This window comes from Scyliorhinus torazame, chromosome 7 (genome assembly GCF_047496885.1).
Source record: "Scyliorhinus torazame isolate Kashiwa2021f chromosome 7, sScyTor2.1, whole genome shotgun sequence".
NCBI classification, from domain to species: Eukaryota; Metazoa; Chordata; class Chondrichthyes; order Carcharhiniformes; family Scyliorhinidae; genus Scyliorhinus; species Scyliorhinus torazame.
Genome location: NC_092713.1, coordinates 38791080 through 38816550, shown reverse-complemented (window position 1 = coordinate 38816550; position 25471 = coordinate 38791080). Strand labels below are relative to the sequence as shown.

At 47.4% G+C, this 25471-nt stretch overlaps 1 protein-coding gene across 4 annotated transcripts in view; it reads left to right on the top strand.

Moving 5' to 3' along the window:
* The window catches only part of LOC140426151 (dihydropyrimidine dehydrogenase [NADP(+)]-like), a 1098238-nt gene that overhangs the window by 267586 nt on the left and 805181 nt on the right, over nt 1-25471 (top strand). For 3 of the 4 annotated variants that reach the window (XM_072510567.1, XM_072510570.1, XM_072510569.1), the window contains exon 3: nt 8025-8107. In XM_072510567.1, coding sequence (XP_072366668.1) covers nt 8025-8107 — 83 coding nt within the window. Of the gene's footprint in view, nt 1-7586; nt 7717-8024; nt 8108-25471 lie in introns of all 4 variants that reach the window. The other variant, XM_072510568.1, reaches the window with a different exon arrangement.

Below are 25471 nucleotides of genomic sequence, written 5' to 3'. Positions count from 1 at the left end.
CGATAGTCGCAGGAGACCGCGGCCATGGCGTGGACCTGGCAGACCCCCACATAGTGGCCCTTCTTGCCGCACCCTTTGCAGGTGGCGGTGCGGGCCGGGCAGCGCGGGCAGGGATGATTCGCCAGCCCGCAGAAGAAACAGCGGGGTCCGGCGGCGTTAGCGGGCCGTCTCGCCGCGCAGGCTTGCGGGGTCAGGGGTAAGGTCTGAGGGGCTGCCGCTGCGAGGTGCCACGCAGTCCAGGGGGCCGCCGTACGATCGGGTGCAAAGGACAGCGCATTTTTATAGGCAACGTCCATGGACCCTGCCAGGGCCCGTGCCTCTGTAAGTCCCAGCATGTCCCGTTCTAGGAGCTTCCGGCGGATATCGGGGGAAGTCATACCTGCCACAAAAGCATCCCTGATCAAAAGTTCCGCGTGCTCGCTCCCCGAAACTGGCGGGAAGCCACAGTTTCGGCCCAGCACCAGCAGCGCCCGGTAGCAGTCTTCCAACGTTTCCTCGGGGCTTTGCCTCCTAGTCACCAGCAGGTGACAAGCGTAGACCTGGTTCACAGGGCGGATATAATGCCCTTCTAGCAGCTCGATCGCGGCAGCATAATTCGCCGCCTCCTCGATAAGAGGGTTAATCCCAGGATGACTCGTGAGCATAGGAGATGCATCTTTTGTCCTTCCGTGGGGGTGTCGGCGACCGTGTTGAGGTAGCCCTTAAAGCACGCCAGCCAATGTTTAAAAATAGCAGCAGAGTTGTCCATGTGGGGGCTGAGCTGAAGGCACTCCGGATTGATACGGAGATACATCCTTCCAACTGAAGTTGTAGCAGATTAAATTGATGCGCAATCAATTACTCACAAGACAAAGTGATTCATAACTGAAGGCTTTAATCTTCTAGAACTCTTCCCCAGCAGCTTCGATACAGAAAGTGAAGGCTGCTGGGATGGCACCGGTTCTTATACTCCGCCTCTCAGGGCGGAGCTATGTACAACAGCCAATGGTAGACTCCTGGATCTGACCAATGGTCATCCACCTCTTGGGTACTGCAATACGTGGTACTACCACAGGTATTTAAAATGATAAAACGTATGGATAAAGTAGATGTGGGGTGGATGATTCCTCTTGTGGGGCATTCTAGAATGAGTGGTCATAGTCTAAGATAAAAGGTAGCAAATTTAAAACAGAGATAAGGAGAAACTACTTCTCCCGAGGGTTATGAATTTGGTGGATGGTGGGACTGTGAGTGAATTTAAGGAAGAGTTAACCGATATTTAATTATTAATGGGTTGAAGGGTTGTGGAGAACGGGTACTGCGTTGGAGTTAAGGCCGCGAGGAGATCAGCCATGATCATATTGATTTGAGCAGGCTCGAGAACCTTCAAGAGTAGAACCCTCAAGAGTATTGAAAGTCAGAGAGATCTAGGAGTACAGGTCCACAGGTCACTGAAAAGGGCAACACAGGTGGAGAAGGTAGTCAAGAAGGCATACGGCATGCTTGCCTTCATTGGCTGGGGCATTGAGTATAAGAATTGGCAAGTCATGTTGCAGCTGTATAGAACCTTAGTTAGGCCACACTTGGAGTATAGTGTTCAATTCTGGTCGCCACACTACCAGAAGGATGTGGAGGCTTTAGAGAGGGTGCAGAAGAGATTTACCAGAATACTTTGTTCTTTGTTCTTTGAGAGGCTAAATTGCCTTCTCCTGCTCCGAGTTCTTCTCTGCCTTCTCCCCATAATCCATGGTCCCCTTATTAATCTATCCCTGTCTTCAAGACACTTAGTGATTTGGCCTCCACAGCCTTCTGCGGCAAAGAGTTCCACAGATTCACCACCCTCTGGTTGAAGAAATTTCTCCTCATCTCAGTTTTAAAGGATCATCCCTTCAGTCTGAGGCTGTGCCCTAGGGTTTTCCTACTATTGGAACCATCCTCTCCACGTCCTCTAAGTTTCAATAAGAGCCCCCCCTCATCTTTCTAAATTCCAACGAGTACAGACCCAGAGTCCTCAACTGTTCCTCATATGATGAGCTCTTCATTCCAGGGATCATTCTTGTGAATCTCCTCTGGATTCCTCCCTTTCCAAAGCCAGCACATTCTTCCTTAGATACGGCCCAAAACTGCTCTCAATACTCCAAATGGTGTCTGACCAGAGTCTTGTACAGCCTCAGAATTACGTCCATGCACTTGTATTCTAGCCCTCTCGTCATGAATGCTAACATTGCATTTTCCTTCCTAACTGCCGACTTGCACGGTAACCTGAATAGAATCTTGAACTGGAACTCCTAAGTCCCTTTGTGCTTCTGTTTTCCTAAGCATTTCCCCAATTAAGAAAACAGTCTATGCCTCCATTCTTCTTACCAAAGTGCATAACCTCACACTGTTCCACATTGTATTCCATCTGCCACCACTTTGCCGACTCTCCTAGCCTGTCCAGGTCCTTCTGTAGCCCCAATACTACCTGTCCCTCTTCATATATTTGTATCATCTGCAAACTTAGCAACAGTGCCTTCAGTTCCTTCTTCCAGATTGTTCATGTATGTTGTGAAAAGTTTAGGTCCCAGCACAGACCCCTGAGGCACACCACTGGTCATCGGCTGCCATCCTGAAAAATACCCCTTTAAATCCCCACTCTCTGCCTCCTGCCAGTCTGCCAATTCTCTATCCATGCCAGTATCTTACCCGTAACACCATGGGGTCTTAACTGATTTAACAGCCTCCTATAGGGCATCTTGTCAAAGGTCGTCTGGAAATATAAATAGATTATGTTCTTATGTTCTAAGGAATAATTATTCTGCCTAGTTCCACCTTCCAGCTCTTAGTCTGCAGCCCTGCAGGTAACAGCACCTCAAGCACAAATCTCGTATTTTTGATTAATAAGGGGATTTCTTGATTAGTAAGAGGATCAGGTGTTATGGGAGAAGGCAGGAGAATGGGGTTGAGGAAAATATCAGCAATGATCGAATGGCGGAGCAGGCTTGATGGGCCGAATGGCCTAATTCTGCTCCTATATCTTAAGGTCTTCTGGTGAGCATTATATTGAACTGGTTGGTTTTCAGACGACCAACATCCAACGTGAATATAATTGTGTGAACTAAGTTAATTAGGGGATCATGATTAACTGCTGACAATTTTCAGATAGACTGTTACACTTGTACAGTCGCAATAGGAAGATGATGTCAGGTCAGTGCAGCTCTAGTCAATGTTTTATAATGTTCACAGTTAACAATAACTTCCATTTATATAGCACCTTTAATGTAAGAAGATATTTGAAGATGCTTCACTGCAGCACAATTGGACAGATTTTGGTTCTGAGTTGAAAAAGGAGATATTGTGATGGATGATTAAATGAGCTGCTTCCAATGCATTTACATCCTTCCTTAAATCAGAAGACCAATACTGTATACAGTACTCTAGGGATGGTCTCACTGGCGCTCTGTAGAGCTAAAGCAGAAGCTCCTTACTTTTGTATTCAATTCCCCCCACAATAAAGGTTAACATTCAGATCACTGTCCCAATTACTTATTGTACCTGCAGACAAGCTATTTGCGACTTAGTCAGGAGGGCACACAAATCATGGCCCATCGCCTCTTCAAAGAGCAATTCAGTTAGTCCCAGTCCCTGGCCTTTTCCCCATAGCCCTGCACTTTGTTCAATTCCCTTTTGAAAGCCACTATTGAATCTGTACCTTCCAATCTATCAGGCAGTACATTCCAAACCCTAACCACGCTTTGTGTAAAAAAAGACTTTGTGTAATACAGTTAATACATTCTTAATACATTGCAGACTGGAATATTTAACTGATAATCTGGATTAAGGATTATCAATGCCTTTGGTATTACGGATTTTTAAAAAAATTCACTGGAACAAGCAGCCAGACTTTGGCTTTAATGTATTTTCTGAAGAATGAGAGAGTCGAGGGAGATAAAACTGGAAATAATGCTTGGACATAGTGATGTTGTGAGGGATGATTCTTTACCAAGGTTAGGATTTTCAAAGACAGGGAAATCTAAAGATTATTCTTTTCTTCAGGAGAACTAGCAATTGTACCACTGAGATGCAAAAGATGTAGGGTGAGATCAATCGGCCGCCTTACGCCCGAAGGGCGGTGCGGCGCGGTCGGTAGATGCCGGGGAGATCCCTCTTCCGGGATCTACTCTGCTCACGGCGCCTCACGAGATCGAACACGGGATCACTTTTTAACAAATCTGAGATCTAACCAAGGCGTTGGATCTAACCCTTTCCCGGCTGTGTTAAAACAGTAGTGTTAGAGGATTGTGGACAGTTTTGGGTCATAATGGTTTCTCACCAGGTCCACAAGCTCATCGAACATTTTAGTGTCAAGCGCCGCTGGATAGGTGGCTTTTGATAATGTTAACGTCGGGGCCCTGCATGCTGTTAGGAGGATTACCTATTGTCTCACATCCCCTTCAATGCCATAGACACAAAGACAATCGTGTATGCGCTCAGCATACTGGCCCCAGTGCTCTACGTTTATATCATGCGACTCAAATCTTCCAAAGAAAGGCACTTCCGGGTTTGTCTTTTTTTTCTTACCGGAGTTGTCTTCTGAAGTTTAAAAAAAGGCTACTCAGAAGCCCATGCTTGATCCTTGTCGCCAATGTAATAATTCCAGGAGGGCAGGTTAAAAGGCAAAGCAGGTTTATTCTCTGACACAAATAAAGCCGCAGCTGTGACGTACAAAACAAATGTCCCAGCCTGGACTATCGGGAACTACCAGGCCGGGTCTGGGGGTCTATATTTAAAGCCACCCTGGTGAGCCCCTGTTGGGCAGGCCTTCACCCGCTCAACACAGGAATGCGTACTTAACGAAGCCCATGGAGATCACTCACAATCCCCCATGTCCTTTGTGAGGGTTATAGCAATAGGGTAAAATCAAATTGCTGCGGGTGCTGGAATCTGAAGCAAAAACAGAAAATACTGGACAATCTCTGCAGGTCTGACAGCATCTGTAGAGAGAGAAGGGAGCTAACGTTTCGAGTCTGGATGACTCTTTGTTAAAGAGCTGGAGAGAACTAGAAATAGGGTCAGATTTATACTTTTGTGGAGGGCGTGGTGGGGCTGGATAGAGAGCCAGCGATAGTTGGAAATTCACAAGGATATCATGGACGGAAAGACAAAGGGAATGTAAATGAGGGTGATCAAGGCTAGGAAGGGTACTGATAGTGACAAATTAAGAGATCAGAATGTGTTCATAGCCAAACAATGGTAAGCAGTGTGTCAAAGGGCAACTAGGAACAGAGCAACTTGGAACAGGATTCCATTGCTAATTGGGCATTAGTTAGAGGTAAAAGCTGGATGTTTCAACAGGAGATGGCTGAGACAGAGATAGAGTCAGGCAATATTATAAAGGTAGAGATAGGTTGTTTTACTGATGATGTTGATATGCGGTCAGACGTGCATCAGAGTGTCAAATATGACACCAAGTTTGGGAACAGTCTGATACAGCCTCAAGAGTTCCCATAAAAAGAAATAAAGTTTGAGACTCATGAATGGAGCTTGTGGCAGGGTGAAAATAGCTTTGGTCTTCCAATATGTAATTTGAGGAGATTCTTGCTTATCCAACATCGGGCGCATGATCCGCCAGCGGTGCAGTATGGCCGTTGAAAACCAGGAGACCCCGCTCCTGGGATTTAACCGGCTCGCAACGCCTCGCGAGATTCAACTCAATCTCGCGAGATGTTGCAAGGTGAATCCCGCCCACAATGGGTGCGATCACTTTTTAGTTAGTCTGCATATTAGAGCAAGGCAGTAAACCTCGCTCTAATGTGCAGATTCCTAAGGTACCTAAGGCTTTGGGATTCAATCCATTTGCCTCGTGGACCTCAGGCGAGTGCGGTTCAGCACTGGTCTCCACAAATGGAGACATCGGAACTGCACTCGTGGGGGTCTCTAAGGTGGTTCAGACACCCCCAGCTGCATGCCCTATGGGCAGGGTGGTACCCTGGCACTGCTGGTGCCACCTGGATACCCTGGCAGTGTCAGCCTGGCACCCTGGGAGCGCTACCTTGGTGCCAGCCTGGCACTGCCAAGATGCCCGGTGGCACTGGCAGGGGCATTGGCAGATGCCAGGTTGGCACTGACAAGGTGCGAAGCTGGCATTTCGGTGCGCGCGAATGGGCTGCGGTTGCCCGGCATGGGTGTTGGGGGTGGGTGGGGGGAGAGGTCCCCCTCCCATATCCTTTGGACTGGGGGGGAACGTCGGAGATTCTTTTGGCGGCCTCAGAGATCGGGACACCATTTAAAAATGGCATCCCGATCCCTCGCTATAACTGGGAGATCTGGTGAGCGGAGCTCCCCATTGTAAAAACGGGGCAGTGTGCGGTCTCGATGAAGAATGGACCCTGAGGGTCACGAGAGATAACAGTGCAGGAGTTGGAAGAGGAGCAATTGCAGGTGATTCTCTGGCTATGATTGGATACATAAGAATGGAATCAGGAAAGTATAGACCCATCCAACTGGATGACAGTGAAGCAGTGCTGGAGCAGGATGGTCTGGTCAACACATATTTGAACATATGGAATAGGAATAGAAGTAGGACATACAGCCCATTGAACCTGTTTCGCCATTCTATAAGATCATGGCTAACCTGTTTGTGTTTGCACATTCCCAATGACCCCCCCTAACCTTTGATTCCCTTGCCCAACAAGAATCCATATTCATCAAATGGTGGTCCCACATCGGACATCTGTGGGATCACATGTTACACTCCCTCAGTCTCAGGACGATAACTGTGTAATCATCCTCTGGATACTGATTGTAACTATGATGAATTTTATATTTTTACTGATCCCTGCTTTGTTTTCCCTGCAAGCCGACGCAGAGGAACTGTATCAGAGCCCTTACTGAGTTCCAAATTGGAAAACAAAAACCTTCTCCCGAATTTGACCTTCGGTGAATAATGGAGGAGGAGATGGCAAACATGCTTCTATTTTTGTTTGGTAGTTGCTTGGGTTAATGGAAGTCAAGTTTATGTTCTGGTAAAGATGAAGAAAATAAGATTGGGAGCATTTTTTTATTATGAAGATAGTGATAAGCCAGATGCGGCAGGTCATTGTGATTGCTATGTACAATTCATGAGAAGTCATGATTCAGCAATATACAAATAAATGCAACAATTCATCCAGTGTCATCCAAGCGGTTGTGGAGGAGGAGGAGAAGGTGCAGTAAATCTGAATATTCCTGAAATTATTCTGAATTCACTGTGACCTCGCTGTAACCTCACATATTTTGCTTTCTTCTTCTTTTGAAATGTTTTTGTTAAATAATGTGCTATTGCTTTCTCTTGCAGTCTTTTCTTTCACCCCTCTGTTCAGTTCCTTGCATGGCTTACTCTTTGTGCGCTATATCTTAAGTCCAGTTCTCCATTTGCACTCTGCTTTTCCAAAATGTTTGCCATTTTCTTCTGTTTCTCGTTTCTGTTTTTTAAAACAAACTTCACTCAAGGATAAGTAAAGCAACATCTATATGGGGATTTATAAATACCTGACATTTATCCTGATATTCAAAACCGTGTGTAAGACATGAGTATAATCACTGTTATTGTATGGCTTTGCTTTTTTGTTGTTTGCTTTATCTTTTAGATTCCTGTGATCTATCTGGTCCTCGGGATATTTACATCTTTCCTGGAGTACAAATACTTATTCAGAAGCAGCTAGTCTTTCCAAGTTACCAGACAAATGCCTTAGGGAAGACAAACTATTTAAATGAAAAGTAAGCAGAGCATAAATGTTTATTTCATGTTTCATACATTAAGGTTTGCATTAGAATGGGATATTTGCAATCAGATATCAGTGGCTAGCTTCGTGTGTGTATCCCTCTCATACATGGTGAGTTAGTGATAAGATTTCCATGACAACCACATTGTGAATAAGATTGACTTTTGGCAGGTTTATAATGTCAGTTTTGATTATGCAACGGGAGCACTTGACAGAATATGTGGCTTGCAAAAGGATCTGTTTTAATATGTGAGTATAAAGTAAACACTTACACAAAAAATCTCTTTACCTGGTTTATTCCAGAGCTATGAGAAGCTGGAGAATAATTTTGATGACATCAAACACACCACTCTCAGTGAGCGAGGAGCACTCCGTGAAGCAATGAGGTAAGTCCAAGTCGCCATGGCAACAATCACCGATTGGTAAAGAAAAAAGCCATTCTTTATTACTGGGAGGAAGAAATGAGTTCATTGCCACCATTCTGATCTTTTCTCTAAGGTATTAATTTGTCAGTCGAGCATCTTCCCTTGGGGCTTGCTTAGGTTGCAAGGATACAGCTAGTTCAGCTTGTGTGTGCAATCAGAATTTAAATAATGTTTTCACTTCAGCTCCATGCCTCCACAAGACAAAAAAGCTTTTTTTTTGCTGGTCTTCTGCCACTTAAAAGGAACTCAATCATTTCAGCCCAACTGCTGATTGGAACTGTGACATTTTCTTCACCTGGGAATTCTTTATGTGTTTAGAAATATTCTAGTCTCAAGTAATTTTGCAGGAAATTTTATCAAATCCAGTGCTCTGAATCATAAATTTCATAAAAAGAGGATTATTCACGTTTAAGCTGCAATATACCATTTTTTATTAAACTTATATACATGTGGATGATATTGTAACTCAAACACCAAAGTGGCGAGTGATTCATAGGTTATTTGGTTATTTAGTTATTCAGTGAAAGTGATATTCAGTGCTTTAATGCATAGGTCGATGTTTAATAATCAGTGTATTGTCACTTCTTTTCTCAAGATTTTACTTAACTGCAGATGTTAGTTTGAGGCCGAATTCTGTCAAAACAATGCACTGCCTCCGTTGAGCAATCATACTGATTGTTCGGCATGCTTCTCTTTGTAAGGCAAGCAGAGGTTGGCACGTGTATTGACTTTAATTGATTCAATGCACATCTACTGGTCAAGTTGTGAAATGAGTTGAGGAGTGAGGAATCGTTTGGCCAGCACCAAAGGGTTTTTCTTTTGAAAGTTCTCTTTGGTTAGCATGACTACGAGAGGTGCAGTGTAATTTCAAAGCAGTGTGACAGAACTTTTAAAATATTCACACCACTTACCCAAACTCATTGCAGCAAGTCACTGATATCACCAGTATTTTTATTGTTGACGCGACCCATTGCATTCATATAACTATTATGGTATAATTGGCCCATAAGATTAATAGTGCAGGTAAGGTGGGATACTTAGAAACTCAGCAAAGATTGTGTTAAATTTATAGCATTGGAAATAACTCAAATCTATAAAATGTTATGTTAATGATACAAATAGATCTGTCAATGATGATATTAACAATGTTAATTCATGCATCAAAGATTGTTTCACCTTTTTGGTGTTTTATTTTCATTTTGTAATTGTTAATCACTTTTGTGTCTGATTTTTTTTTTGTAAAGATAGTAAATCTGTGCCTGATACTTTTTGCCTTATCGGGAGTGAAATCCAACTTCAGCAATAGGCAAAATGGACAATGATGAATAGGCAGTTATTTTTCCACGGTACCTGTCGTCATGGTCAAGAAAGTTTGGAAGGGTGTAAAACTGACTGCGATGACCTTGTAACCATTTTGTGGTATGGCCAGATTGGCACGTTTTGAATATATTTCTCGACTTTCTTCCTTGACGCTCGGAGGGTCAGCAGCTTACTACAAAGGTGGAACCTTTCACTCGCAGCGATTCTGGAAGTGGCGGGATCAGAGGTGTGCGGCACTTCCACCCGTAAGCAAAATGGCTGGCCACGTGTAGTCATGTGGTGGGCAGCAAATTAGCTATTCATGCGTGTGGAGCGCGGTGACTCATGAAGTGGAGAAGCTGCTGCCATAACGCATGGGGTCGACGGTCTGGGCAACACATTTAAATGGTACTTGGACTGGCATTCATTCTCTACAAGCCAGGAGCTGTCTGAGAGGAGGTTTTGAGAACTGTTACTACTGCCACTTTCTCGCCACCTATTGATCCCTGTAACTGCTGCCACCCCCTCTCCACCTGTCCCCTGATTTCCTGCAACAGCTGCCACCCCCTTGCCACCTGCTGCCATCTGTTGATCCCGGGAGCTTTTGCCACCCCTTACATAAGTGGAAAATATCCGAGTGCAGACAAAGAGTGGTCACACTGTTCAGCAACGTCTCCCTGCGGGTTCCCATCCAGGCCATTCAGGAGGTCCTGCTTCTCAGGGGTGGCAGTGGGAGGCCCTCCCCCCTGTCCTGATTACTTTTAATCAAATGAATATTCTTATCCTTGGCATTGGTCAAACTGTGGTCTCCACCTGCCCCACCATGATGAAATGAATGAAAATCGCTTATTGTCAAATGAAGTTACTGTGAAAAGCCCTTGGTCGCCACATTCCGGCGCCTGTTCGGGGAGGCTGGTACGGGAATAACTCCGTCCTCGAGGTTCACTGTAGAGAACTCTTCTTGTTAACCTGGCAATGTTTGTGCATGCTAGTGACTATGGAACTGGATTCATCAACCTGCACCCTCCCTCAATCACATTTTCCCTTCCTCCATCATCCATGACCCTCACGCCATCACTCTTGCCCAACCTTCATTGACCCTTGACCTACCATCCATCATCCTCGACCCTCCCCCTATCATTTTTGACCTTCCCTCTTTTACCCTCGACTCTCACAACTTCAAAATTAACCTTCCCCGTATAACCCTTGATCTCTGCGCAATCATGTTCGACCTACTGTATTTTGAATAGATCTTCCCCTGTATAGTCCAGCCTAACCCCTCTGTCGCCCTTGCGAGACTTTGTCGAACTGGCATCTCCCTCCCTCCCTTGTTTGCTGATTACTTCATTGGCGAGGTTGCATTTTAATGAGCATGCATGACATGCAATACGATTAAAAAGAGGGTTATTGCGCTTGCCGTCAAGAAGCTCGATGCGCCTTTCAATCCATTGCGGACTCAATTCCATAGTTTACTCCCACCATCGGCATAAGTAAGTGCCTGTGCCCACCTTGCTTTGCGCTCCCATGAGCTTCACAAGACTTCTATTGCCTTTTCCCTCGATTACCAACTGCCGTTGTACATTCAGACTTTTTTGTTTCAAAAATGAATAAGTTATACCTCCATTCTCAGGAGAAAACTGAAGTACACGGTTAGCATCTCTCTGACTAGGTTCTAAGTGTTGGGAAGAACATGTATACGTTGCCGACATGGTGCCAAGTATTAATATTCAAATGCTCAGTCAGAATGGTGCAAAAATTTGGATCCATTTTAATTTTAATTTTGAGAATTTTTTTGCATGTTTGAATATGGTCAAAACATCACCCCTTTAATTTGAAAGTGGGGTGAGCAGCAGGCAGCAGTTTTTTTAAACCAAGAAAATACTCCAAACTTTAAAAAAACCTTCTCCCATCTCAATAAAATTGTTTACCTTTTATTTTTTTCAACTTATTTATTTGCCATATTATTTCTATGCCTCCTGCAATGTTTGTGAGCCAAAATGAATGGGAAAAAATATCAGGTGCCAGGGATTAACAGGAAAGTAATTTAAGTTTCTGCAAGATCTTTGTTTTATGTGGGTGACCCTTCAGGAAAATCAGGTTTACAGGGATACGGAAAGAGAAAAGGCTGTCGACACCATCTGCCAATTCCATTACACAGACCATGTGCAATATGCACCCTTTTGGATCCTTCCCAATTCATTAAACAGCCAGTCTGAGTGTAATATCCACAAGTAAAGCATCTGACATGATATGGTACTTAATGCTTACATTTTGAAAATCATTCTCTGAAAGTGATGGAGTATTTATTCAACAGCACAGTACATTATTCAACCGGTTGTATTCATCAGGTTGTATTTCCTCCTTCCCAACAGGCCTGGAATCCCATTCTGTAGTATTTCGTCATTTATGCCTGTATTATTCTTATGACCTTGGGCGGAATTCTCCCAAGCCCTGATCGGTGGGTTCAATGGCGGAAATATGGTGGTACGCCCGGAAACTGGTTTCACGCCGTCATTAATTTCCCATCGGATTTTCTGCTGGTGCCCGCCATGGCTGGTTGGAAAACCCGCCGGATGCCCGCGTGAAACTCATTTGCATCCAGCTAATGGGATACCGCTGACGGCCCGACTTCCATCCATGCCCAATTATCCGCGACGGCGGTCGGAGAACGTGCCATTCCGAAACACGTCTGGAACAACGTGGTGTGCAGATATCAAGAATCACCTGAACCATATCTGGGGCTGCCTCAGGAGCTTGGAATGGAGACCGGCAGCAACCCTGGACCCGGGGACACCACAGCAGTGATGGGAGGGAGCATCTACCGGTGCATCTTCCACATTCAGTGTCATTGAGGTAGTTCACCTCCCAGAATCAGAATGTTTCTGGAGATTTGTCTTCATTCACAGGAGGTCAATTATCCAGTCTCAGAGGTCCATATACCTTTTGGGAAGTCCACCTTCTTTCTTCAATAGTGAGTCAGTGGACAAGACAGTGGACCATCTGCCCAGCCCAGCCACGGAATACAGCAAGAACATTGCGAGTTTTCTCGCCGGCTTCCACGGCGGGTAAGACTTCACGGGCTGGATTCTCCGCACCCCGATGCGGCCGCCATGGCCGGGTCGAGCTAATCGGAGGGCAAGGGGGCCTCATACAGGACTGGGCCTTTATAGTGCGGACGGTCCGGGTCATGCGCGCGGCCGATTGGGGGCACTATGTCCACGGTCTGAGTCCGCCATGGAGCATGGCACGGCCGCAGGAGGCCGCCGCCGTGCGCATGTGCGGCCTCTAACCCGGAAGTGCGGGGGGCCGTAACGACAGCTAGAGCTGCGAGCTCCATGACGGCTCCCTGCGAGCCCCCTGCAGGGCTGTGAATCTGTGGCCTTTTGACGCCAGTTTTTATCGTGTAAAAGACCACCGTTTCCATGACGGCGTGGGGACATAGTCCCTGAAACAGAGAATTCAGCCCCATGTTCCTGCACTCGCCACGGGACTTAGATCCAGGATGGGAGAATACTGCCCAAGAGTTCATTTTGTCCCTATTTCTCACAGCATAGCTTCTGTTCAGTATGAACAATTACGTTTTAATTGTGTGGACCACATATTAGTATCTCTCAGACTAGGTTCCAAGAGTTGGGAAAAATCTATTGAGCTGGATTCTCTGATTCTGAGGCTTGTCTGGTGCATCTGTCTAGTTTTATGACAGAAAAGTCAGCACTGCCCCGCACCGATGCTCCACCTGGTGGGGGGCTAGCAGCCCCGCCATGTAAAATCCCCAGCGTTCCCTGCAGCTCCGGGCAGAGAATTGCCAGGTCTGTGGCCTCGCATGCGCACGGCGGCGACCTGGAGCATTTGCACCGTTAAACATGGCGCGGCCGCGCGCGGATCTGGCATGCCAGATAGTGTCCCCATGTAACCGCCCACAGTTAGGAGGGGTTATTGGGTTACAGGGATAGGGTGGAAGTGAGGGCTTAAGTGGGTCGGTGCAGACTCAATGGGCCGAATCGCCTCCTTCTGCACTGTATGCTCTATGTTCGATGTTCAGTCCCCCCAGCCCCCGTCGAATCCCCCCTGGTCAGCGGAACGGCTCCCCCCCCCAGACTGTGGCGGCGCGAGACACAGTCCGCAGTCCCCACGCGAGCTTGACGAAAACTCAAAGCATAAGTGATCCATGTTGTCGGTAAGTCGGCCCACCGGGGGCGAAGCATCGGGGGAGGGCTTTCAGGTGACGTCCTGAGGCCGCTCTAACGGCGTGCGGCATACTCGCCGATGACGACGTTTTGGAGGGGGCGGAGCATCTGAAGACATGCGTCGCCCCTGATTTTGGCGTCAAAAAAGATTCTCCGCCCAATCTCTGAATGCGATTTCGGCGTCAGCATTCAGAGAATCCCGCCCATATTCTTTAAGAATGTGTGAGAATTATTAATATTCTCGTGTCCAGTCATAAAGGTACACAAATTTTGATCCATTTTAATTTCCAGGATATTTTGCATGCTTGATTATGACTGAAACCCTCTGTATTTGCAGTATCGTTCTACTTTCAAATATGGATACCAGGTAATTTTAGGGGTCCTATTACAGATTCTTGAACTTGCGAATGGAATGGAGAACAGCTTTTAGATTTGAGTACCTCAAACTTTCATCTCCCTTGTTTTATCAAATCTGTAGGTGCAAATGGTCTCTGATTATGAAATTAGTTATGTAGCGATGGTCCTTGTTCACAAGTCAGTGCTCCTCCAGTAAATGAAAAATGTACTCCAGAAGATAGTGGGGTTGATTTTGTGCTGAGTGGTGGGGTGTGGTGCTGATGTGAAAAGGGCATGCAAGGTCTACAAATTTGATCCGGCATCCAGATTTCTGGGCAGCCTCTAAGTCTAAAGTGCTGATTTGCTAATTTATGCGCAAGCATCATTAAAGTTCTGATTTCTATGCAAGCGAATTTCACAATGGCATGATTTCTTAATTTCCTTCACGGGAATGCTGTGAGCTTGGCTTTGTAAAATAAGGCGGACATGGTCTTTCCATCAGGGAGTAATTTGCAGTGCTGGACTTTCTGGTGCTGTAATTTAAATTGTTAAGATGGATCTACATTGGAAGTGGAAGAAAATGAAAAGATTGATTGCGTCGTGTTTCCGACCTCTGCGAGAACTAATCAAACCTTTGGAATTCAACTAGCTCCAGATACACTCAAACTGTTATTAGGAATTTCTGAATCTTGAATAAAGTTCACCATTTTGGAAATTAACTGGGGTTCAAATGAGCAAATCTATTTGTTTAAGCAGCTGTACGTCTTCCTCCAGCGTTTTCGGCAACTAATTGCAATTGCAACCTTACTGTTGAGAGACGCTTGGTGTATGATTATGGCTGCGATTGGCTCTTAACCATTCTGTGTTTTGTGGCTGTTTTTGAAAGGTAAGTTATCAAAACAAAACTAGACCAAAATTGGACTTTTTTTTCAATGCTCGCAGTGATGCCATTCCTATTTACGTTTGCATCTCCAATATTTGTAAGCCACCCAGCAGTATTTTCACCTTGAGCCACAAGGCTGTGCGTTGGGGTCCCACTCAGAGACTGGTGCCATGAGCAAAGCTGACATTTCAGAGGTAGCATCTAAAGAATCAAACTGAAGTCCCATATGTCCACTCAGATGGGTATAAAAGATCCTCTGGCAATATGTTTGTAGAAGAGCAGCAGAGTTCGGTGATCTTAACAAATCGGAGCAGAAGTGGACGATCTGGTCCCTCAAGCCTGCTCCACCACTCAGTATGATCATGAATAATGATCTGCCTCAAGTCCGCTCTCCCACCGGCTCTCCGCATACATTGATTCCCGAAACCAATAATGTGCCTATCCCAGTTAATATATTCAACGATGAAGTATCCACAGCCCTCAGGATGGACAGATCCAAAGATTCTCAACCCTTTGAGTAAATACATTTCTCCTCTTCTGAGGCTTAATGATCAATTATTTTTCCTGAGACTGTGCCCCCATGTTTTTGATTCTTCAGCCAAGACAAACATCCTTTCAGCGTTGACCAGTTCAATGAGATCACACCCCCCCCCCCCCATTCTTTTGAACTCCAAAGAGTTTATGCTCAATTTACTCAGCCTGTCATTATCGGACAATCCTCTCAACTCGGAACCAGTCGAGTGATCCTTTGCTGTGCTGTCTCCGATGCAAGTACATCCTTCCTACGATATGGAGTCCAAAGCTGTGTGCGTACTTCAGGTGTGTTCTCACTAACGACCCGTACAGCCGTAGCAAGGCTCCCTTATATTTTACTCTAATTGCTTGCTGCACCTGCCTGCTAGACCTCTCTGAAGATCAAGGTTTAGAAGCTGCACAGATAATAAAGATATTCTGGGCGCGACACGGCCCGTGGATGCTCGGAGAGGTATCCCCCAGGCTTCCCAACAGCCAGTGCTTCTCATGAATTCTACATGACCTCGTGAGGCATCGCGATCAGGCTCTCGCTCACAATGAGCGAGCCCAATCCTCGCATGCCTAAGTAGCTTTAAAACCTGCTTAGGCTTGATTACCTGGGAACTACCAGACTCCTGCCATCTGCCAGCTGGGCGCCGTACAGTACTGGTTCACACAAATGTTGACCAGGCGGAACGGCACCCGGGGGAGGGGGTCTCGCGAGCCATCAGATGCCCCTGGATGATCAGGGACAACAGGTCAGGGTGGCCCCCTAGCCCTCCCACTTAAACACGGACAACTTAAACTACCACCCTGACACTGTCAAGGTGCCCAGGTGGCACAGCAAAGCTGGCAGGAACACTGCCATGGTGGCAGTGCCAGGGTGCCAAGGTGGTACGGGGCAAGGCTCAGAGCCGGAGGGGGGCCATACCCATGAAAGGAGGGTGGAGGTGGTGTATGAAGGGGCCTCCAGAAGGTTGGGAGGGAGCGAGATGGTGATAGGGGGACCCTAAAGGAGGTGTGGGAAGGCCTGAAAAAGGGGAACCCTTGGCGACTGCATTGCGGGATGTCATCACTTCGGGGTGGTGGGGAGGGGGGTATCTGGGATTGGGTCCATGAGTGTGGGGGTGACATTGCCCGTAGGTGGATCCTCAAACCCATTTGGAGTTCATGGCACCCTTTCAAAATGGTGGCCTGACCAGACTGGCCAGCGGGTTCAGCTCCCCAGTGATGAAAATAATTCTAAGTGTGGCCTAGCCTGGTGAGAAACTCTGAAGGGTTCAAAAAAGTGACTAGAGTGTGTTTGGGTAGTGGTGGGCAAATTGCTGACAGAGCCAGGGAGAAACTCCCAGAAAAACCCACCACAGATGATACTTAGAAACTTTTCCATTAACGCCCTCTGTTTCTATGATTTTAGCACAAAGTGCCAGTGTCTTGGTCACTATGTATCCCTTGTTCACTAAAACATCTTGGGCTGGATTCTCCGTTCCGGAGGCTAAGTGCCGATGCTAACGGAGGATCCGTGGTGCTTCACAACGGGAAAATCGGCGTGAAACCATGACGATTTTGCTACCGGTGAGGGGCTAGTACCAGCGCCGCCTGAAACACACGAGGAATGCGTGGAAAACGTTTGGAGAATAACCCAGTATGTGCTGCACATACGCAGGGCTGACGAGCTGCAGCCACGCGTACGCCTACACCCCCCACACACGCACGATTGCGCCGGAAAAGATGGCGCTGGCTGTGCTGGACCCCATACCTACCCACCCTGACCCCACAGCCCACCTCCTGGTCACGCCCCACCACTCCCCCAGCCCTGGCAGAAGCCCTCCTGACAGCGGCATGGATCCTGGCCTAGTATGTCGGCACGCGCTCTCTCTCTCTCTCTCTCTGCAGCCGCCATGTGAGGCTCCCATGTTGAGACCACATGTGGCCCGTGCCGTCGGGAACTCAGCCCATTGGATGTGGAGCATCACGGGTGGAGCCACTAATGACATTCCAATGAGGTTGCAATTCCACGCGGCGCGATCTCGATGCGCCGATTTGGAGAGGGCGGCGCATCGCGACCCTGCGTCAAACCGGTGCCTGCTGCGATTGTGGCATCGGGAGCCTTGCTCCGCCAGATCGCCGTTCCCGATTTTGGCGACGGGCAACGGAGAATCCCACCCATCTCTCTGGTATTGTGCGGTCTTCGTATGTTTCCAATATCACAACAAAAATACCCACATTGGCTTTGGGATGTCATGAAAGGTGCCAAATAATTGCAAGTATTTGCTGCTTTCCTTCTTTTAATAACTGCATCTTTTTTGCAGGAGTTAATCACCGGAAATCCTCACATGTATTTCACCTGCTCAAAGTGAGACTAGGCCCATAGTTTTACATAAAGCGAAACCCATGGGACTGGATTCGCCGATTTGAAGACTAAGTGCTGACGCTGACGTGGGAATAGTGGGGTTTTATGCCAGAACAAATTGGCACAAAAGCTGCACCAATTCTCTGTCTGGCGGGGGGGCTAGCAGGCACGCAGTGTAGAGCCCCTGGTTTTAGCTGCGGGTATGGCCAGAGAATTGCCAGTCCGTGGCCGCACATGCGCACGGCGGCCGCCTGAAGCGGCCACGCCGTGCAATATGGCGCCAGCTGCGTTTGGACCCGGCCTGCCGCATACTGTTCCCCTCTCCATCTCCGGACCACCCCCCACCAGTGCCCCGGGACCCGTCAAAGCCCCCCCCCCTTCCCGCGGTACAGCTACCCCCACCGACTGTGGCATCGCTGGACTCAGTCCGCAGCCGCCACGCCGGCTTCACAAAGACAAATAGCATGATTGACCCACGCCGTCGGGAAATCGGCCCGTCGGGGGCGGAGCATTGGGGGAGGGCCTCAAGTGACGTCCTTCGAGGGGGCGGAGCATCGCAAAAACTGCACAGCCACTGATTTCGGCGCAAATGGGGATTCTCAGGCCGATCGGCGTACGCGATTTCGGCGTCGGCGACTGAAGAATCCCACGCTTGTTCTCCAGATCTATGCTCACAAGTAAGGCAGAGAATTCCGAAAAGTTAAAGCAGAATTTTATGTCCTCCACATATTGGATTTTGAGGGGTAACCTTTGATGGGGCAATAGGTACGGTTGGGGAATGCTGCGGAGGAGGGGGGCAGTACGGAAGGAGAATAAAACCCTCTGAAGAATCATACAACAGCTGTTGGGAACAATCTGCCAAAGGCATTGTATGGAACAGTTAAATCTGGGCTATAGTGTTTAGTAAATATGTGAAAATAGTTCCATCTGGCAAACCTTGCATATGTTATCAATTGGAACCGATGACAGAATCTAAGAAGCAGTCATTGAATGGGGGAAAATGGCTTTCACCATTTTCCTTGGGCTTCTTATCTGTTAGATATATTGTAAGATTGTAAGGGCGGCATGGTGGCACAGTGGTTAGCACTGGTGCCTCACAGCGACAGAAGCCCGGGTTCGATTCCACCCTTGGGTGATTGTGTGGATTTTTCACATCCTCCCCGTGTGTGCTTGGGTTTCCTCCGGATGCTCCGGTTTCCTTCCACAGTCCAAAGATGTGCACGCTAGGTGGAGTGGCCATGATAAGTTGCCCCTAAGTGTCCAAACGTTAGGTGGGGTTACAGGAATAGGGTGGGGGGTTGGGCCTAGGTAGGGTGTTCCTTCGGTGGGTTGGTACAGACTTGATGGGCTGAATGGCCTCTTTCTGCATTGTAGGGATTTTATGATTCTAATACTGCTGCTGTTTTTTGCTGTGTTGTTTGCAGAGCGATTGATTCCTCTCCCCCCCCCCCTCCCTCCCCACCCCGGTGCTTGGTGTAAGTAAGCTTGGTTAGCTGAAGGCAGTTTCGATCAGGTGATCATATGATCAGCATTTATATTGTCCATCAAAAGTGATTTGAAGTTAGAAGCAATTGTCATGCAATGGAGAATGGCGCCAGTTCAGGATACCATTCGCACCAGTTCAGGATTTGACTGGTTTCTCTGCAGCCCTATTTAAGTTTGAAGATCCCAGAGAAAGCAAGCCTAGGAGGGCATAGATTTTGAGTTTTGAGTAACTCCAAAAACAATAGGAGATATGAATTGCATAAATGATTTCATTTTGGTATGTCCATTCAAAGGAGGCACCCATTGTAATTCAATTCGGAACTTTCTGGAGACCTGAGGTACTTCTTAGCCTGTGCAGAAATTACTTAATCACCTTTCTCTCAGCAGCCATCTTAGAAGCCTTTTAGTGGCCATTTGTAAAGAAAGAAGATGAAGTTCTAGAAAATTCTTACTGAATACAGCCCCTGTTCAAAGTTCTGACTATGCCATGCCTTTACTGGGCTTTCTGTCAGAATTGGAAAACGAGTTGGAATAGTTTTTAAACAAGTATAAAGACAAGAGAAGGGGAGGGAGACAGAACAAATGGGATGTCTGTGATCGGGTGGAAGGTATGAGAGGTCAGATCACAAAAGGAATAATGGTGCAAGGCAAAAAGAGATGGTAATGGGGCAAGTAAAGAAGCAAAAAACGGGTGTAAGTGAGATATCAGAGTCATCACCAGCTGCTGCAGTTCAAAAAAAATAAGAGTGAAAAGGACATAAATGTCATCTGTTGAACGGGCATCGTGGGATGGCTTGGAGAGGTTTGATGCAGGAGCGACCCAGGTGTCACAGAGGAAATGGGGCCTTTTGTATGTTAGGGGTGACAAAAATGTATTTGACAGTTCCACAGATGGTTCTACAGACAGGGCAGCACAGAGGCACAGTGGTTAGCACTGCTGCCAGGGGCCCGGGTTCAATTCCAGCCTTGGGTTACTCTCTGTGTGGAGTTTGTGCATTCGCCTCGTGTCTGCGTGGACTTCCTCTGGTTTCCTCCCACAGTCCAAAGCTGTGCAGGTTAGGTGGATTGGCCATGATAAGTTGCCCTTTAGTGTCTAGGTTCATGCAGGTTAGATTATGTGGTTACTGGGATAGGACAGGGTGGACGGGGGAGTGGACATGGTAGAGTGCTCTTTCGAAGGGTCAGTGTAGAATTGATGGGCCAAATTACCTCCTTCTGCACTGTAAGGATTCTATGATCCTTACAGTTGCATCATGGACGAGGTGATAGAAATGGCAGAGAATAAGCCATTGAATGTGGAGGGCGGTTCGGTGAAAGATGAGAACATCTGTGGTTCTGAGGGAAACAAAAGGGATGAGAGGAGAAGTACTCATGGAACTGATGCACAATCAATTACTCGTGAGACGAGGGGAGTCATACTAATCAGCTTTAATCAGCTAGAACTGTACCCAGCAGCTCCGATACAGAAAGTGAAGGCTGCTGGGACGGCATGGGTTCTTATACCCCGCCTCTCAGGGCGGAGTTACGTCCATTGGCCAATGGTAGACTCCTAGGTCTGGCCAATGGGCATCCACCTCTCAGGTACTGCAATACCTGGTATTACCACAGGAACCGAAATAGGCGAGGGCTCCAATCAGTCATGGTGTATAGGGATCCTTGGTTAAGGAAGAGGAAGACTTGTGGGAAGTACTGGAATAGTGGGTGACATTGTTAGAACAATACAAGGAATTTGGAAAAACTGGGAGAATGGAGTGGGGTCCTTAATGGGAGTAGGGGGCAGGATTCTCTGATCCTGAGGCTAATTGTTGACGCCATCGGAGGCGCCGTTGTGTTTCCCTCGGCGTCAACATGGCCTCAGGATCAGCAATTCTGTCCTCTACAGGGGGCTAGCACGGCACTGGAGCAACCCTCGCCGCTCCAGCTGCTGATCCCGCCGTCAACTGGGCACCACGGGGTCCGGGCATGCGCAGTAGCACCGGCGTCAACGTGCGCATGCGCAGTGGCTCCTTTCTCCCACCCGGCCCCGACGCAACATGACGTAGGGCTACAGCGGCCGGCGCGGAAGAAAGGAGGCCCCCCAGCCCGAGAGGCCGGCCCGGATCGCGGGCCAGGCCACAACGGAGGCCCCCCCCCGCATTCGGACCCCCCTCCCCCTTTTGTGTAGCTCACCTGCCCCATGCCCGGGGGCCGGGGAACCCCTGGGTGGGGTTGAATTCTGTAGGGCTGGACAATCCTGACGGCAGGTGGGTCCAGAAGATCCTGCCCGAGGAGTCAGGTTATCTGTCCCCACCGCTGCCAAGGTGGTACGGTCCTGTCGAACATCAATGGCCATTTGGCTGAGTTGCCGAATTTCCTGCAGCCGATCCCACCATGAAGGGGCTGGAAGATCTCGGCCCAAGTTTTGAACTGTTTCCAATAGCTGGGGTGCGTATGTGGAAAACCCCATGAGATCAAAGCAACTAACTTGGCATCAATTTGAAGAATGAAGGAAGTTTCACCAAGTAGGCAATCGCACCGTAGCCCTCTCGGAGCACAATAGAAACACCATTGAAACTTAACCAACCCCCACACATACAAACACCTCTGTCCAGCATGAATCCAACTAGAGGTTTTACCCTGACTGGCACATAAACATTAAATTAAAACTATACCTTATTTCTAATGTTTACCAATACAAATATAAATCCCTTAAAACTACCTGCGTTTTGAAAAAAAAATGAAATGAAAATCGCTTATTGTCACAAGTAGGCTTCAAATGAAGTTACTGTGAAAAGCCCACATTCCGGCGCCTGTAGGGGAGGCTGGTACGCGAATTGAACCATGCTGCTTGGTCTGGCCTGCCTTGGTCTGTTTTCAAAGCCAGCGATTTAGCCCTGTGCTAAACCAGCCCCGACACATGCGTAAATCTAATTAGAACATTATTCCCTAGATCCTTTCAGAGTATGTTTTCAAGGAGGGAAACTGCAATCTCAGTGCAAATAACAAAGATTATGAAGAAATATACTTCACATCATCAAATTTTTTCCACATGCCAAATATTGAGAGAAATGTGCTATGAATTGATATATTTGTTGGACTTGAAACCACCACTGTATTACAACTTGAAACCACCACTGTATTACAACTTGAAACCACCACTGTATTACAACTTATGATTTTTGGCCTGGATATGAATTCCTGATCCACCCAGCCTCACTGGGACCTATATTACCTGTTTAGTTTTCGCCTGCCCCCACTCCTTGTGCCCCGCACAGATGTTTAAAAGGGCACTTGGGGAATTTAAGAATAAAATTAATTCTGGTTAGAAAAGAATCTCCAGCAACAATGGGTAAAACTGACGGCTTTTCTTAAATCTCCTGAACGACAAACATTTAATTGCATGTCCATATACGGCCCTTATCTTTGAAGGCAGGAAAAAAAAATGGTTATTTGCTAGTCATGGAAATGCATTCATTTGTCAGTGCGAGTACAGCATTACTAATTTAGAAGCCATCCATGTCCTGACTGCAAATGTAATTTCCAAACATTTCTTACAGTCATAAACACATCCAGATGTGGGTACTGCGACCATCCAGATTCAGGTTTATGGTTGGCCAGTGAGTTGATTATTTGCGTGGGAATTGTGGACAAGCTACAGATATGTACATACGTTTTCTACCATTAATTTTGAATGAAGTTCTGTTTCACATATTCACTGGTGAGAAAATGGCTACCAACCATTGGATATTAACATCTGAAAAAAGGTTTTCTTCCACACAGAGAATTTAGGCCGGAATTCTCTAAGAACGATGGAGAGGCTTTAATTAGCGCTTTTAGGAGCTACACCTCAGAATTACCATATTTTATCACAGTGCGGGAAGCAAACCAGTTAACCTGACATCTGTCCGGAGGAAGATGTTTGACAACATTAGATGAGCGTTAATAGCTGGAGAACAACGGCCATCAGGATAAGTTAGCATGCATTTAAAGCAACAGCTCAGAGCTCCCCCCGATCTGATGGAACATGGAGGCAAATAAAAGAGTTTTTGTTTGACAACACCGATTGAACTTCAAGAGAACATTTGTTAAAATTACCTATCAAGAGATTTTCCGAGAAAATGAAGGTTTGTGACTTAAAAATTAACCAGTTGGACTGAAATTAAAAACAGAAAACGCTGGATAAATACAGCAGGTCTGGCAGCATCTGTGGAGAGAAACAGAGTTAACGGGCGCGATTCTCCGGCCGCTTTGTGCTCAAGCAAGACCACAACGTGGCCGGAGAATCCCGGGAGAGGCCTGCAGCGAGCCTCCCGACTGCATCCATGCCTCGCGGGATTCACCAAAGTCCCGTGAGATGTCGGGGTCAGAACTCCATCCCAAATGGACGTGACCAAACGGCGCTCCCGGAAGTAGGTTGTAAACCTACTTAGGACCTACCTGCCGGGATCCACCAGCCTCCTTCCATTCCCCACCCTGGGGATCTCCTTGGCCACCGGAGACCCCAGGGTGGTCAGGGTAAGTCCAGGGTAGCTCCCTGGCCCTCCCCCTGAAACGTGGGCACCTTGGCACTGCCCAACTGGCACCTTTTACAGTGCCACCCTGGCACTGCCAAGGTGCCCAGATGGCACTGCCAAGCCAGCAGGAGCACTGCCTGGGCACCAAGGAAGCAGTGCAAGGGTGCCCGAGTACAGAGTGGCTTTGCCAAGGGCCAGGGCCAGTGGGGGGGGGGGGGGGGCGGCCGTGCGCATGAAATTAGGATGATGGGGATGTTTGAAGGGTGGGGGATTGCAGGGCAGGTAAGTAGGGGCCTCTGGGAGGTTGGGGGGTTGATGGGTGGGGGTCCTGGAAGGATAGGGGTTTTGTAGAGCCTTGAGGGGCCTGAAGAGTGGGGACCTCCAAAGACCCCATAGCGAGCTCTCCTCACTTGGGGGGTGTGGGGTAGTGTCCATGTGTGTAGGGGGTGACATTGCCCACGGGTGGGGAGTGTGGGGGACCCACAAGGTCACTTAGAGATCGGGACACCCGTTCAAGATGGTGGCCCAATCTCTGAGTTCAGAGCCCCAGTGCGAAAAAAAATTCCAATTGTGGGTTAAACCGGTGAGAAACTCCGCAGGGCCCAAAAAAGTGACTCAGTGTCATTGAACAATGGTGGGGAACTCGCCGGCTCTGAAACTCCCTGAAAACCCTGCCACAAATTAACTTAGAAATCTGTTGTGAGAATCGCACCCGACATTTTGGATCTAAATAATCTTTCTACAGAAGTATCTGTTCTGTAGAAGGATCATTTTGATCCAAATCGTAGAATTGGTTTCTCTCCACAGATGCTGCCAGACCTGCTGAATGCGTCTAGCACTTTCTGCTTTTATTTCAGATTTCCGGCATCCACAGTATTTTGCTTTTAATTCAGCTGGATTGAAATCTGGTTTGGTTAAAAGAAAACCGTGGTGATAAGCTGATAAAAGCTGGAGCAGTTCTCCCCTCACTTTGGGCAGGCCAGCTGTGTGCTTTTCTGCCTAGCGAAAGCGATGACGGCAAAAGTAACTTCATTGCTTGTAAAGTGCTTTGGGACATCCTGCGCAAGAGTGCTACGTAACTGCAAACTTGTTCTTTCGGAAATTTTCCATGCATGGCTTGTCACTTCTGCTGCTCTGTTTCGGTCCCAACAGCGTCGCCAATACTGGGGTATTTCTATTTATCTTTGTGAACGACAAGCCTTCCCTTGAATCGGTCAAATGACCACACAACTAGTTAGTTAGTTCAAAAGATGGTTTATTTACATACACAAGAGTTATCTCAACATGCAAACACAATATCTACTATGAGTTAACTACACCTATCAGCTACAATAACCTATGCTTAACTTCAGGGCGACCGGCGCTGTGCAAATGGATAAGGCCTTTACCTGGATTTCACTTGGCTGGTTCGAAGAAAGTGGCTCTGTCTCTGCTGAGCTCAGCCGTCAGGTAGCGATCGGTGGTCTTGAACTAGGCTGGCTGTTCCTGCTGCAATTGGGCTGGCACTGGCCGGATCCATGGCTGTGTCCTCTTTTATCCCTCTGGGATTTTGCGCTCTTTGGGGCGGTCCTTAACCTTCGACCCAATAGTTCGGCAGGGCTCTAATCACTGTCTTCGATTTCGGCCAATAAAGGGGCAGGTGCCTTGGTGGCTGGACGGGTCCTTTGCAGTCATTGACCTTGGCAGTTGTGCTTTCTGAGTAAGGGGAGTGGCACCGATCAGTCTGTGGCTGTACCGGTTGCTTGATTGGAGTTCTATTGTCCTGGGAAAATGGGC